The 15,234-nt window shown below is 44.0% G+C and overlaps 1 protein-coding gene across 17 annotated transcripts in view; it reads left to right on the forward strand.

Moving 5' to 3' along the window:
- Positions 1 to 8,948, forward strand: part of Lrrc49 (leucine rich repeat containing 49) — a 193,716-nt gene extending 184,768 nt beyond the window's left edge. For 14 of the 17 annotated variants that reach the window (XM_017798982.2, XM_029565041.1, XM_029565043.1 and 11 more), the window contains 2 exons: positions 822 to 975; positions 8,270 to 8,473. In XM_017798982.2, coding sequence (XP_017654471.1) covers positions 822 to 975; positions 8,270 to 8,473 — 358 coding nt within the window. Of the gene's footprint in view, positions 1 to 821; positions 976 to 8,269 lie in introns of all 17 variants that reach the window. The other 3 variants (XM_008836403.3, XM_029565035.1, XM_017798984.2) reach the window with 3 other exon arrangements.
- The last annotated feature ends 6,286 nt before the right edge of the window (positions 8,949 to 15,234 follow it).

Below are 15,234 nucleotides of genomic sequence, written 5' to 3' on the forward strand. Positions count from 1 at the left end.
CTTCAATATTTCTATCTCTTTTGTTAATTCATTCAGAAGTTTACCCCTATCTTCTTTAGTTCTTTGATTTGTTTGTTCGTGTGTTTGTTAAATTCATTGAATTCCTTGATCATGTTTATGACTGTGCTTTTAAATTCAGTGTCCGGGGTTATCTCTAAGGAGTTCTCCTGCTCTTCTACAGGATTGTTGGAGTTTAGTAGGGACATAGTGTTTTGGCTTTCCATTTTATTATTCTTTTGTTGTGATTTTGGCATGTGAATTTCTTTTGTTGTTTATGATTCTGATATGAGAATTAAGTTGAAGTATGCTTCTGTTTGTGTTATTGTGGTGCCTAGATCCTTTCTTTATTGGTTATGTAAAGCTGGTTGGTACAGGGTTCAGATTCTCTCAGGTTTAATTTGGAGAGAACTGATGTCTTCAGTTCAGCTATTCAGGAGTACCCACAGAAGCCCAATTCAGTTTCCAGTCAGGTACACTCTGGCTTCCTTCACCATGTGGAGGCAGGATTCAGGCATTCTCAGGCAGTCCTGAGAGTTGCATTATCAACCCTATGCCTGAGGGAGGCCAGAGGGGGGCCAGCACTCTCTGGTGGTCCGTCTGCTGAGATCCCAGCCTTAGCCTGCCAAAGCCAGATCTGTCCTGGAGCCTTGGGAAGCCAGAAGTCGGCACTCTCTGGCTGTCTGCTGAGATCAGAGCCACTACACCAATGGAAGTAGGACCCCACCCTCTCAGGCTCGTATGCTACCCTCCTAAATCAGCAGAAGCTGGACATACTTTGTAAAAGCCTGTAAATAACTCCATGTTGCTTTTTCTTTCTCCAGGAAAAAACAATTCCGATACCTACTAGAAACCAAAGGGAAGAAACCTGGTATTGTCAGTGAAGATAGTAATGACAGCAAAAGACCTGTAGGAGAGAGCACAAACCGTGCCATGCTGAACTATGCCACAAGAGAGTTTTACAATGAAAAGCTAGAGGTATAGTACCACTGCTCCCAGGGGCCTGGCAGTTGGATGTAGTCCACATGGCTTGGTGTTGGAGGGGCGGGGGGGCTGCATTTCACCCTCCTTACACATAACACTGGGGTCAGTAGGGAGAGAGGAAACAGGAAGAAGTCAGGCCCTAAAAGGAACAGACCTAGGTTTGATATCTCCATCTCAGTACAAAGGACTATGTGAAAGAAATCAGCATCAAAATCTGGACCAAAATAGGACCAAGGTTCCTGATCTGTCTAAATTAAGAAAAAAAGTAGAGGAAAGGTGAGGGGGAGAGGGGGAGAGGGAGGGAGAGAGGGAGAGAGTAGCAAAGGACACAGCAGAAGTTTTAATACATATTTCATTCTCTACCATGAGTTTCTTTTTCTTTTCCTTTTTTTTTTTTTTTTTTTTTGGTCTTTTTGAGACAGGGTCTCCCTGTAGCCGCAGCTAGCCTGGATTTGCTATGGAGACCAGGCTGGCCTCAAACTCAGAGAGATCTGCCTACCTCTGCTGGGACTAAAGGCATGCGCCACCATGCCCAGGGAGTTTCTTGTTCACACAACTTCATTTGTTCTCAATAGAGCTACTTAGCCAGGAAAACGGAGAACGATCTTATGTTTATGTGAGGTTTATTAAGGGAATAAAACATTACAGTGGGTAAGAGGCACAAAGAAGTAAAGAATTCAGAGCCCGCCTTGATGGAGCTCGTGGGAAAGCCAGGCACCTGCATGACAAGAGAGGTAAGGTTCTGAGCAGATTTTTGAGGGGACAGGCCAAAGAACAAGAAAGAGCAGACACATTTATTGAGCATCTAATGGCAGTGTGAGGAGACAGATCTACGTAGAGATGCCGGTGTATCTTCATGGTTCTTCAGGCAGGTCGTGTATAGAAACAAATATGGAGATGATCTAGCTCTATATGCATACCTCTGCAGTCAGAGATAGAGAAGAAATAGTTCTACACGCCTCACACAGGTATGTGTATACAGGGAAAGGAATCTCTGCATCTCCTCACTCTGATGTATAATTTAGAAGTGAAACAGCCAGGCAGGTGGCACTCACACTTTTCTAACAGCTGTGAGCTCCTTGAGGTTCTGTTGTGTCTAAAGCCGGTGTGCTGAACAGCAAAGCTAGGTTGAAATAAAGTAGGGTCGAAGGTTTCAGAGCTTTGTTTAATCAGATGTTCTTTTCTTGCCCTTTGACCCAGCTCTCAGTTTGGAAGTATGTCTTTGGAATCCATAGAGCTCTAAGGATTAGAGCTTGAACCCATTCCAGCAATCCTAACAGATGTTCAGATTCTGCTTTAAGGTTTTCTAGTGCAAGCAAGGGCCAGGTCCTAAAGCTCAGGAGTAGAGCACTTGCCAACATGACAAGGCCATGGTTTCAGTTCCCTACATATATCTCACGCACTGGCACGTGCACACGCGCGCACGAATAGATAAACCTTTATTTGGAGAAACGGATTTTGTTGCAAGTCTCTATAGAACTAAATAGTTTATATTAGTAGACCAAAACATTCTACATTATAAAAATCTTAATTCTGAGCTAGAGAGATGGCTCAACAATTAAGAGCACTGGCTGCTCTTGCACAGGACCCAGTTTAGATTCCCAGCCCCCACATGGCAGCTAACAACCATCTGTAACTACAGTTCCAGAGGACTCTGACACCCTCTTCTGACCTCCATAGGCATTGTACCTCATAGGTACACTTACATGCAGACAATACACCCATACACATAAAAATAATAAATAAAAAATCTTAATTCTCCCCAAATCCAATCATAAATACAAGACAATTCTAATTCAGGTTTGGACAGGGTTATTTCTGGAACTTCACCAACAAACCCTAAAAGTTATCTCATAGAGCATAGGACCTAAACTACTCAAGAGTAAACTTGCCTTGCTGGATATCAGGTAATTATAATAAAAGCATTGCAGTTAAGGCAGTATGAGAATGAACAGACTGGAGAACAAAGCAGAGAGCCAGAACTGTACTGTTAATATGAGGGAAACTTGTGCAGAAAGAAGGCATTGCAAACTAGTGGGGACAGACTGTTTAATAGATAATACCAAGGAAATGGACTATCCAATCAGAAAAGCATACTGAACCCATCCACATTAACTCCAGTTCAAATAAAAGCCTCTGTATAAAATATTAAAACTTTGAAGTTCTTATTTTTTAAAAAATAAGAGGAAATCTTTATGACCTTGGTTGGATGGGTTATGATTTTTGAACATTCTAAGTGTACCAACTATAAAGGGAAATTTTCTTATAAATTTGGCAATCAGGGCCATTTTTAATGGAAATAGCATCAATAGAATTAAATAAGTGAATTCTGGATTAAAGTGGCTTGATCAATCAAGAAGCAGCGAAGGGGGAACATCAGGAAGTGTTGACTCCTGTTTTGCAAAAACTCAAAGGCAAAGGAAGAAATCTGAACCTGCATGATATTTTGGGAAGAGCATCAAGCCAACAATTGGGAGACTTGGACTTGAGCCCCTGATTACCACGTATTACCTGAGAGACCTTGCCCACCCTCCCTTAATCACCCTCTCTTGACTTGCAGCCCAGCATTCCACCAAGCTCCCCATGTCTTGAAAAATACTTAAACCACTGCAGCACAGTGCTCAGTCTGTCTTCTCTCTCTCTCTCTCTCTCTCTCTCTCTCTCGTGTCCATACTGAGTTGCTGAGAAAATTGAGGTGAGTTGCTCACAAATCAGGCTAAGCAGACCTACACGTTGTAGTTCTGTTGCTTGAATCTCGCCATCCATCCATTCTCCTAACTCATCTAAAAAAGATTTAAGGGGCTGTAAAGAATCCAGTTCTGTGCCTCGACAGGTGAGGAAAACTGGAAGCTCGGGGAATTATTCAGGGTCACAGTGAGTTGCTAACCATAGTCTTTAGACTGCGACCTCCTGACCGTGCTCCCACAGTGTTCCCTGTGCATCCTGCAGACTTCTTGACCACCCAGTGCCAAGAATCCTTCTCTGAACACTGACTGTATTGGACTTCTGGATGGTCATGCATTCAGCACTTAACTATTTTATTTCATTTTTTGTATGTATGCATACATCTGTGCACATGTTCACGTGTATATGCACATGAGTGTTTGAGGCCAGAAAACAACTTCGGATGTTGCTCCTCAGGAACACTATCCACTTGTGTTTTGAGAGCTGTGGTCTCTCACTGGCCTGCAGCTGGAACCCTAGGGATCCATCTCTCTCTAGTTCCCTAGCAGTAGGAGTATAGGCATATGCCACCATGGTTGGTTTTTATGTGGATTTTAGAGATTGAACTCAGGTCTCCATGCTTATACTTTACTAAGTGAGCTATCTTTCCAGCCCCTATTTTACTTTTTTAGCTAAACATATTTTGTAGGTCACCCTCCAATTAAATTTCCAGTTCTTAAAGGAGTAGCCTAGAGTTTTCACTGAGGATGTTTTAATTTTACAAATGATATCCAATCCTGATCAAGTATCTCAATTTCTTTTGACCTTGTTCCCACTTATAGAAGGATAGGAATTAGATCCTAATACAAGCACCATTTCAGTTAAAATTGCTCTATAACTAATCCCTTGTTGACTTGTGTTTTTCTAAATCATCTTTTAACATATTTATAGTTTAATAAAATATACAATATTAGATAGAATTTGCCTCACCGAGATTGAACCTGTAAAATACTTGCTTCATGAATCCCATGGTAATGTTGTGGGATAAAAAGAAACAGGCACACGAGAATGGACAGGGATGCTCAGCAGCAGCTCCTTGACACATGAGGACACAGTCACTGAGCAGGCAGGATGAGTCACAGGGCATGCTGCCCAGAGTAGGGGCATGATGAGGTAAAACTGCCTTCAAGCATAGTAAATTAAGGAGTGTTATAACAGGAACAGTATCAGCACGTTCACTGAGAAACAATGGAAGAAACTAGCAGGAAATTTTAAAGCATCAAAAATTATACTACTCCAGTTACATTATGTGTAAATGTGTATAAATAATTTGACAAAACACATCCCTTAAGAATTTAATTTTATTATTCCTAAATTATTGTCAAAATTCATAGGCTAGGTATGGTCGTGCACACTTTTAATCCCTGCACTCAGGAGGCAGAGGCAGGCAAAATCTCTGTGAGTTTGAGGCCAGCCTGGCCTACATAGTGAGCCCATCTCAAAACAAAATTCATGAACTCTTAATAATAGCTTTGTCGTGTGTGTGTGTGTGTGTGTGTGTGTGTGTGTGTGTGTACATTTTAGTGCGAGTGAGTAGAGGCTCAGGTGTGCCACAGCATGTGTCGTGGTCAGAGGACAGCCTCAGGTGTCAGTCCTTGCCTTCCACTTTGAGGCCAGGTGTGTGGCTCACCATTGCATGTACTGGGCTCGCTGTCCCTGGAGCTCCCAGGGATTGCCCTGTCTTCCCATCTCACTGGAATACCGAGAGGACAGCCACATGTTACCACAGCCAGTTTTATAGACATCCCATGGCTCCAAACTCAGTTCCTCATGCTTTACCCATGGGGCCATCTCCCCAGCCCCAAACTTTGTCTTTTTCATTCAAAATCCTGGGGCTTTTAAAACCCCAGAGATCTATGTGTAAGTGAACACTCCATGAACACACTCTGTGTCTTTACTTGTTTAGCACCTAGTATGGAATATCGCTCCTTGTGGTTACTGAGCTCCAGGACTTCACACTTCTTGCTGGGAGTTGCTGGGTGTTAGAGGGAGCAGCCAGTGCTGTCTTCAAAGCCAGCAGCTTAGTGCAGGGACTGCATCCCAGTGTTGTGGGGCCTGAGAACTTAGGTTCATCAGAGAAGTCACCACTGGAACCCCTTACTGTCCATCACCCATAAATGGCATATTTAAGTGTATTTTCTTACAATTACTTCTGTGTGTGAAGAGTACACACCTGCCACAGCGTACCTGTGGAGGTCAGAGGGCAACTCCTAGGGGTCAGTTCTTTCCTTCCCTCCATGTTGGTTCTGGAGACCAAACTCAGGTGCCTTTACCCACTGAGCCATCCCACTGACCCCAAGCTGCATATTTTCATAATAGTTCAAACCATGACTTTTTGGTTTAGCAGTTGTTGACCTCCTAATGTTGAGTGTTTATTCTGAGATTTTTATATGTCATAAGAAAATTTCCAAAATACACCTCTGCTAGGGAAAAGAGTATAAATTAGACTCATTTGTTTACATTAATTAAGAACCTATTTTTTCTATTTTCATGTGTGTATGATGTATATATGTATATTTGCATGTGTGGGAACATGTGAGGGTACTTGTACACGTGTGCATGTGCATGCATGTACATATGGAGGCCTGAGGTTGTTGTCAGGAATCATCCTCCATCACTCTTCATCTTAGTCATTGAAGCAGGGCCTCTCAGTCAAACCCAGAGCTCACCAGTGTGGTAGTTGCACTAGCCAACTTGCCCTGGAAATTCCCTGTTCCTGCCTTCTGAAGCTAGATTATAGGCAAGCTGCCACACACACCTGGCATTTACATGGGTTCTGGGAATCGAACTCCATATTTCTTGTTTGCTTAGCAAACACTTCAGCCATTGAGCCATTGCCCAGTCCTAAAAAGATGTCACAATACAGTACAGTAAACATACTTACAATCCTACCTCCTCCTCCTTCACATGAGTGTGTATGTATGCAAGTGTGTGTAGTATATATACACATGACTGTGCAGATGTGTACACCCATCCCCACAGCATGTGGACCAGAGGACATAAGACGTAAGACATCAGGCATCTTCCTGTATTGCTCTTCTTACTCTCTTGAGGTAGGGACTCTCACTGAGCCAGACACACCATTCTGCTAGTCTGGCAGGCCAGTGACTTCCTGGGACCTGTCTGTCTTCTACCCCAATGCCAGGCTTATAAGGCACACACAGCCATGCTCTGCTTTTTACATGGGTGCTGGCAATTTGAACTCAGGCCCTGATTCCTGCATAGCGAGTGCTCTTACCCACTGAGCAATCTCCCTAGCTGTTTTCTATTACCATCCTCCATACAGGGTATTGACTTCATCACATAGCTGTGTCAGTCCATCCAACTCAGATGGGTTTTTTTAAATTCAATTCAGAATAATTGCAGATATTAGTGTGCCGCTCCTGAAATAATTCCATATGCATGTCACTAATTAGAGTTCAATAGTTGATACAGTATCTTCATGCGAGGTAAAATTTATATACTGAAATGTAAGTCTTACTGAATGTTAACAACTGCACACACTCATAACAGCCCTTACCCAGATTTCCTTACTTTTATATTTAATGTTGAAATGTATTTTCCTTTTTCAAAATCTTTACAAAGTATAATTTTAAGGGTAGTATTTATATATTTTGAATTTAACTCTTTAATTCATCTTAGAATTATTTTTGGTGTTTTGAGTTTGGGGTTTAAGTGACAGCTTCCCCATATCTGGTTATAAACACTCTTTCTTTCCTTCTTCATCAATGTGAGTTACTTGTGTTCTAATTCTGATCATCAAATGGACTACATTGACTTTCCATCCAAAAATCTCAGGAGCCAGTGTCAATGCTGAATTCTTCCATTCAGCCAAATGGCTTTTTTGTATGTGTGCACTGGGAATCAAACCCAGAGCCCTCAAGCATACGAGGCATAGCTCTACCACTGAACACCGCCCCCAACCCCAACAAAACAGCTGTAGGCCTCCCTGATGAAACCGAAGCCAAATGCCCAAATGTCCTCTGGCCCCAGGTTCCTGCTGTGGTGTTTGTCCCCAGACTGCCAGACGCAGGGTTTGACTGGGAGGGCCCTCGGACGCGGGCTTTGACTGACCGGGAGGGCCCTCGGACGCGGGCTTTGACTGACCGGGAGGGCCCTCGGACGCGGGCTTTGACTGACTGGGAGGGACTTTAGGTGGTGTGGCGCGGTCCCGGCTCCCATGCTTCTCTTCCTCCTTGTGCATGTCTGTCAATTGTCAAATGCTCTTGGGCATAGTGTAATGCTCCATGTTTTCCTGTGCTAGAGAGTAAATTCAAAGTATGTGAATAAAAGCATTTTATGGATATTAACTAAGCTCAGACCAGTCAGAATGGTCAGTGCCCTACCCAGCACTTTAACCAGTGGAAACTAGGGTGCCCAACAGAGGCAGAGGACTGGGAAGTGGCGAGGCCCTGTTGCTCTCTACTAGAGCAGAACCGGGAGCTGCTGGGAAGAATTTCTGTCCTGAAGGAAGAGGGTAGGAGAGAGACGGAGTCAGAGTAGATGACTTCAGGCTCCTCTAGGTCAGCTAACCATAGTTTTGACTTTTGGATTTTTTTTTTAGGAAATAAAGGACAAAAAGAAATTCTGCAAGATGTACGTGGAAGACCTCGTGAAGGAAGCCACCGAAATCAACATGAAAAATGAAGCTCTGCAGAAGCTCTGGCCACAGATGTTCATCGAGCTGGTTAGGGACGCCGTGATCGAAATCCGCAATAAGAACTCCTACATGAAGCTCTGCCTCCAGCAGATAACGGACCCAAAATAGAGCTGGTGCTTAGCTTCAGCTGATTTGAGCAGTTCCCTTTTTAAAGGTTGGAAATAACGCTGGCGGGGGACATGCTCTGTTCTAACTACAGCACCATCAAACGCCCTAGACCGAGTAGCCTCTAAGCTTGCTGCCCACCCTGGTAGGTGTTCAGGTGAAGAGGGAAGGGAACACAGAGGAGAGAGGGCTGGCTCCTTTCCCATGCATGCTGAGCACGCAACCTTGGGGAACCAAGCAGCGTTTGGAGGTGGCCAGCCACTGGATTGGCAGGACTTCTTCAGCTCTCGCTGATCTGTGCCACCTGCTACAGCCCGAAGCGCGCCCTGTGTGCCCATGGCGCCACATGAGTTGCTTCTGCTGACTTCCAACTGAGGATTTCCATTTCTTTGCCTTTTTATTTTATGTCATGCTTTCAAAGCTAAAGATAGGTTCTTTTTTATGAGTGAATAATAAATACATTAGTTTGAAAAAAGGATGCTATTTCTTGTGTGGTCATGCTCTTTTGTTAGTGGGATCCCTGCTCTTCACCCACCTCGGTGGGAAGAGGCCTCTTCTAGCCTCGTGGTCCCACAGGGAACCACAGGGAGTCACTGTGGGCTGAAGAGCAGTCAGGCATGAACAGGAAGAGAATGCTTGCTCTTAAGGGCTCCAGAGACCATAAGATCCAGTCACAGGTGGGTAAGTGCTTCTCTCAAAGGTGTGTCCTATGAGTCTCCTAATAACTGAGTGTGTACTTATCCCTCAGAAGTGTCTTAAGAATAGGTGGAAAATTGTACTTTTCCATTCAGTTTGAAGATCAAGCAGGTAAACAGATGATGAAGGGTTTAGCTGGTGGGAAGAGTGGCTGCACCTGTTACCGTAGCTACAGATGGCTGGCCCTCAGGAAGCCAGTCTTACAGGTCAGTGAGTTCTCTAATGTGCTAAGGTTTTGCCAAGCAGCTGTTATGTCAGCAGCACCACCAGATGTGGGAAAATGAGGGAAGATGCAAGCAGTGAGGTCAGGCGGAGATACTCGGGAGGAAGCTGGGCATGCTCCTTTTGCAGTTCTAAGACCCACTCCTTAGCATCTCTGCCCCCCTTTCCCACTTAGGATTGCTTCAGTTTGGTAGGCTAACATAATATTTCTGAACATAGGCATTAAGTCTATGAATATGAACATTAAGTCGCTGTCCTGGGTTAGTATTTTGGCATTTAAATGACCACCTTACTAGCTTGGGACTCACCCGACCCTCAGTTTTCTCATTGTGTTAGTGGCCCATTAAGGGAAAGCTACTTCTAGTCAAGAGAATAGAATCTACCCTTGGCTTGAATGAAAACCTAGCATTCCAATTGGTCCATCAACCACCTAGCTAAGGGATCAGCAGATTCGCCTTAAGGCTTGCTATAAAGATAGGAGTAATCTCTTCTTTAAGTCTGCCCGATTCTCTGATTTGCTTAGAAAAGCGTAACTTTTCCTTCTGTCTCTTTTCTAAGCATGCTTTGCTGGACACTGGGCTTTCTTTCTCTCTCTTTTTCTTTCTTTCTTTCTTTTTTTTTTTTTGAGTTATCCCAACCTGTCTTGTACCATGTGACTGATATTCCAAATGTCACAGATTCCCTCTTCCTCTTCTCCATCTCCTCCCTCCTGGCAGCTGCCAAGATTTACAGCTCCCTGACCTGGTTTTGTTTTGATTTTAAAGACTCTATTGCATTACTTAATTTATGAAAATCCAGACTTGAAATACCAAATCCTTTTTCCCCATTGATTTATTTTTTGAAAAACATTAGGATGTTATTTACTGGCTTTGAAATACCATGACTAATTTTCCATATGAGACTTTATCTTTGCACACTACTGTGCGTCTATTTCAACCACACCTACTCCTCCCACTGCTCAAGTCTGAGTCTTTGTAATTGTAAACCTGGTACAGCTTCAGGAGTGGGTGGTACAGGTGGGATTTGGTGGCAGAAGGGAGAGAGATTGCTTTTGGATTATTGTTTCTTTAAACTAGGTTGAAAGATGTAACCCAACTTTTCTGTCTAAGAAATGAAGGAAAGAAAGAAAACAGTGTCATTCTCGATATTCACTGCCACCTGGAGAGTTTGTAGGGGGGTCTCGCTCTCAGAATGCTTTCCCAGTGTGATCCTAGGAGGACTGCACTGTTCTTGGGACTCACTCTGTACCAGCTGGTTGTGGGGAGGGAGTGGAGTGGCACTTCTCTGTTTGTGTTTGTGTCATTGAAGAATTAAAACTTGAATGGTAAAAGGTTATTTCCTTCACTCTTACATGTTTTCACATTAGACATTCTGCTGTGTGGAATTTTGAGACATATTTAAAACAAGGTCATTTTTACCCTGTGCTCTTCATACAGCCAAAAGCCACAAAGAAATCAGAATCCATTAGCTTAGAAGACCCTATAGACAATCTTGAGATAGAACCTTTCTTACTATTTTTTTTAATTTTTGTGAATTTCATAGAATATATTTTTATATTTAGACCCCCTCCTCTCTCTCTGCACCCCTCTTATAGCACCCTCTGCCAGATTTCATGTATTCTCTCATAAATATTAAGGCCTATTGAGTCAAATTTTTATCCTCAAATGTCCTATGTGAGTTCATCCATTTGGAGCCTGGTTAACCTACTTAGCATCACACCCTTAAAGAGACCCAACACTCCCCTTCCTGGCAGCTAGAAGTTGCCAGTGCCTCCTCAAGCAGGGTTAGGGTTTCTTACCCACCTCCCCACATCTATGCTGGGATTTTGTCTGGCCTGAGCTTACCTGGAGTTTGTACATGCTGTCACCATTGCTGTGAGTTCATATGAATGCTGACCAGCTGTCTGGAAAACTCATCCACCACCCCTGGCTCTTACAATCTCTCTGCCCCCTCTTCCAGAATGGTCCCTGATCCTTGGGTAGCAGAAGTTTGATATGGGTGTCCTATTCAGGGATGAGCACTTGGTAGTCTTATTCTCTGCACTTTGGCCAGTTGTGGCTTCCTGAGTTAGTGCACCATCTGTTTCTGAGGAAGCTTCATTGGTGAGAGTTGAGAGATGCACTAATATTCTTTCTGTCCCCTGTCCCAGAATCTTTTTTATATACATTTGTTTTATGTTTTGAGAATTTTATATATGAGTGTTGTATTTATATCATTCCCAGCCCTTCCACTCCTCCCTCCAACTCCTCCTATGTCCCCCCACCCATCTCAATTTCTTTTCCTCTTCTTTGATTATTATTGTTACATTATACATATGTACATTTATAGATAACACACACACATGATACACTGAGTCTGTTTGGTGATGTTCATATATACCTGTGTTGGGGCTGCCCCCTTGGAATTAAATAACCTCTCAGGAGCTGCTCCCTGGAGAAAACTGGCTCTCCCTTCCTCAGTAGCCATTGATTGCCTGCAGCTCTTCATCTGGAGATTACACTAGGCCATTTCCCCATCCACATAGCGTGTCAACTGCTGTTGTCATATGCTGGTCAGTTTTTTTCTCTCCTAAAGCTTCCTTCTAAGTCCTTTCTTAATTATTTTCTTCACGAGACCAAGAACCCCAAGAGGGGACTCTAATATCCCCAGTAACATGTAGTACCCCGAGTAGAGCTCCCTAGAATTTCAGGTGTCAATGGTTGACCGCTTCATAAGACTGTTGTGAGGATCAAATGAGACAGTGCGTGCAGAGCATTTCCTATCATGCCTGGCACACAGTCAGCTCCCAATAAATGAAGCTATGATTATCATTGTTCTGAGTACAGGTTAAGCCATAGGGTTGATGCTCCAGAGCAGGAAGAACTGTGAGCAGGCCTTTTCTCACTTGTAGAAACACCTGCCTCAGTAACAGCCCTCTAGCACCTTCACCAGCACAGCTGTGACTACTGCAAGCAACCCTCAAGATCAAACTTCCCTCCTAGAAGGAGGAGGTGGGGAAGGTCATTAGACACCCACCTGAGATTTCAGCCGCTCCTTCTTGTATCTCCCAGCTGTAAGTCATTCTGCACAGGGTCTTGTGGTCTCAGGAAGTGATAAGAGTGAACTGGGGGAAGGGGACTCTGGCTGCGCAGCTCTGGAGGAGTTGTCGTTCATACTGGGCTGAAACTTTCCAGAGCTGCAACAATTTAGGGGCCATCCACACTGTAACTAAGCCAAATAAACTCACTGTTTAACCAAGCTAGACCTGGGTGGAATGGCTACTTGGCCTGCCATCTCTGCCTCATCTAGGTTGAGATGTTTGCCCATGTGTCCCTGGGGAAAAGCCACACAACATGGCTCAACAATTCTCTCTTTTGAGTTTATATCTTGTTTGGTATGGATATGAGATCCCAGAGCAACAGTAATTTGAGAAGAGAACCAAGAATACCTGTTCGTGGGCTTCTGATAAGCAGAAAAGATGCAACATCCTGGGCCTCCTCGGGAGCAGGGGAAGCTGCCACGCACGCTGGGCTTTGCAGGTGAATGGTCTGTTTAATCATCTACCCAGCTTTCTTCCTCTTCTCACTCTCCCATTTCTGCTGCTGACAGAACTGGACCTTCACGTGCACTTGTAGTTCTCCCCAGTTATTCTGGGAACCTGGGAGCCAAGGTCACAGCACGCATAGAGTGGCAACAAGCCTGTCCAGCCCCGGCTGAGCCACAGGGATCTTCTGTCTTTTTCCTGGAACCGAATCTCTGTGCTCCTCAGCTTTGGGCTTTCTTCCCTTGCACCTGCATTCCCTCTTGACTGCCTCTACTACCCCACACTGGTTTCTGCTCCTTGGACCCTTATTTTGTCCAGACTCTTAACTCCTAGTGGCGCTGTCCTTCCATCTGGTTCTGTCCTCTAAGCCCATTTTGCTTACTGGAGTTTCTAGGAGAGAATAATCAGATGAAGGGACCAGAGAACCTAGGACCCTCTGCTGTCCATGCAACAAGTTCCTCTTTTGACATGAGTTTTCCAGAGCTTTGGGAGAAAGGGAACATTTGCTAGGCCTTCAGTCTTGGTTAGTGGTACCAAAGGATCACTTCATTTCATAAAGGAATCTCAAACAGAAACAGAAAGCATGGTCACCCAAAAACCAGGACACCCATTCTCCCCTGCTAAGGAGAATGCTGCACCTGTGTTCAGGTTCAGCAGGCAGATCATCAAGCATGCAGCTTGCTCTGCAAGTGGTTACTAAGGTGGTTACCATTGGGTCTACTTAACTGCTTCTGAGTCTGAGGGTGGAGCTGGTGTCAAGTCCCCACTCCTGGAGTGTCACTCCACTAAAAGCTTGGTACCCGGACCAATGCAGCCCTGCCAAGCTTCTGCTCTATTCTTGATCAGGGCAGGGAACATGCCGAGATTCACATTCTCCTTGCTCAGAGACAATGGCCATAATAACAAAGACTGAGCAGCATCTTGGACAGCTCAGAGGTCTATGTATGTACCTTTCCATTTAGCCTAACACCATGATATATGTATGATAGCTTTCCCTATTGGAGACAGAGAGCTTGCGCAGCTCATCCAAGGATATTACAGCAAACACCTAGGAGACAGGACTTGCATTTACTGTCAGAGAAAGTTTAATTTTTAAAATTACATTTATTATGTGTGTATGTGTGTGTGTGCACCTGTGTGTGCAAATCTGAAACAACTTACAGGAGTCAGGTCTGTCTTTCCACCATGTAGGTCCTAGGGATTAAACTCAGGTCATCACACTTGATTTGTAAACTCTGCTACCCCCTGAGCCAGCTCCACAATCTCAAGAGAAAAATCTTGTTTCCAGTATTTTTCCCCCTAAGAATTTCTCAACTACATCTGTACATATAATACACTGAAAAAACATTAAGTATAAATATTAACAAATGCCTATGAGCACATGCACACTGCTGTGTAGTTGGATATATGGGGAGGCAAATACAGGTATAGATATATAAAAGGGATAAGGTAAGGATATTGGCCAAATTCTCACCAATAATAAATAGCAGATCAACTTGAGGTACCGAGGGCAAGAATGAAATCAGGAAGGACAGGCTAAATGTGTGCTGCACTGATCCAGGACATTACGGAGGACCCAGATGATAGCAGCAGAGGTGTCAGGAAGGCGCACTTGGGGTTTAACTCAGAGGCAGAGCCATCAAGATTCACTGGTAGACAGAATGTAGGGTAGGAGAGTCAGACCTGAATTACAAGGCTGGGGTTCTGTTTGGGCAGCTGAAAAAGTCCAGTTGCTAGCTGTGCGTGCCGTTCATCCGTCTGGAGGAAGCCCGGGGATTCCACCATGTGCTCGTTGAGTTTGAGATGGTGGCTAAGAATCCAAATGCAGATGCTTTGCGGTTACAGAGAGAGCTGAGGAGAGAAGCACAGGTTAGCAGCATTACAAACTATGCAGCCTCCGACAGTTGTCAGTCACCACAGCACTTGTGAGGTTATCTTCAGAGTTAAGAGAATTTATTTTGATTTTTTGTTTCTTTTTAACCTGTGTGTGTGTGTGTGTGTGTGTGTGTGTATGCATGTATGCCAGGCGTGGGAAGGTGCCCACGGAGGCCAGAAGTTAGTGTTGGATCCCCTGGAGCTGGAGTTACAGGTGTTGGGCTCTGGGAAACAAACTGAGATCCTTTGCAAGAGTAGTAAATGTTCTTAACCACTGAGCCATCTTTCCAGCCTCGGTTTTTAAATAAATTTCTTAATTTAGTCAAATTTCTTACTGTTTTATTATTTCTTTGTAATTGCATTTATTAAGAGTTGATAATATTCACATTTATAAGCAGAGCATGGTGGCACACACCTTTAATTCCAGTACTTGGGAGGCAGAATCAGG

The sequence above is a fragment of the Nannospalax galili genome, unplaced genomic scaffold, assembly GCF_000622305.1.
Source record: "Nannospalax galili isolate Female #2095 unplaced genomic scaffold, S.galili_v1.0 scaffold54, whole genome shotgun sequence".
Taxonomy (NCBI): domain Eukaryota; kingdom Metazoa; phylum Chordata; class Mammalia; order Rodentia; family Spalacidae; genus Nannospalax; species Nannospalax galili.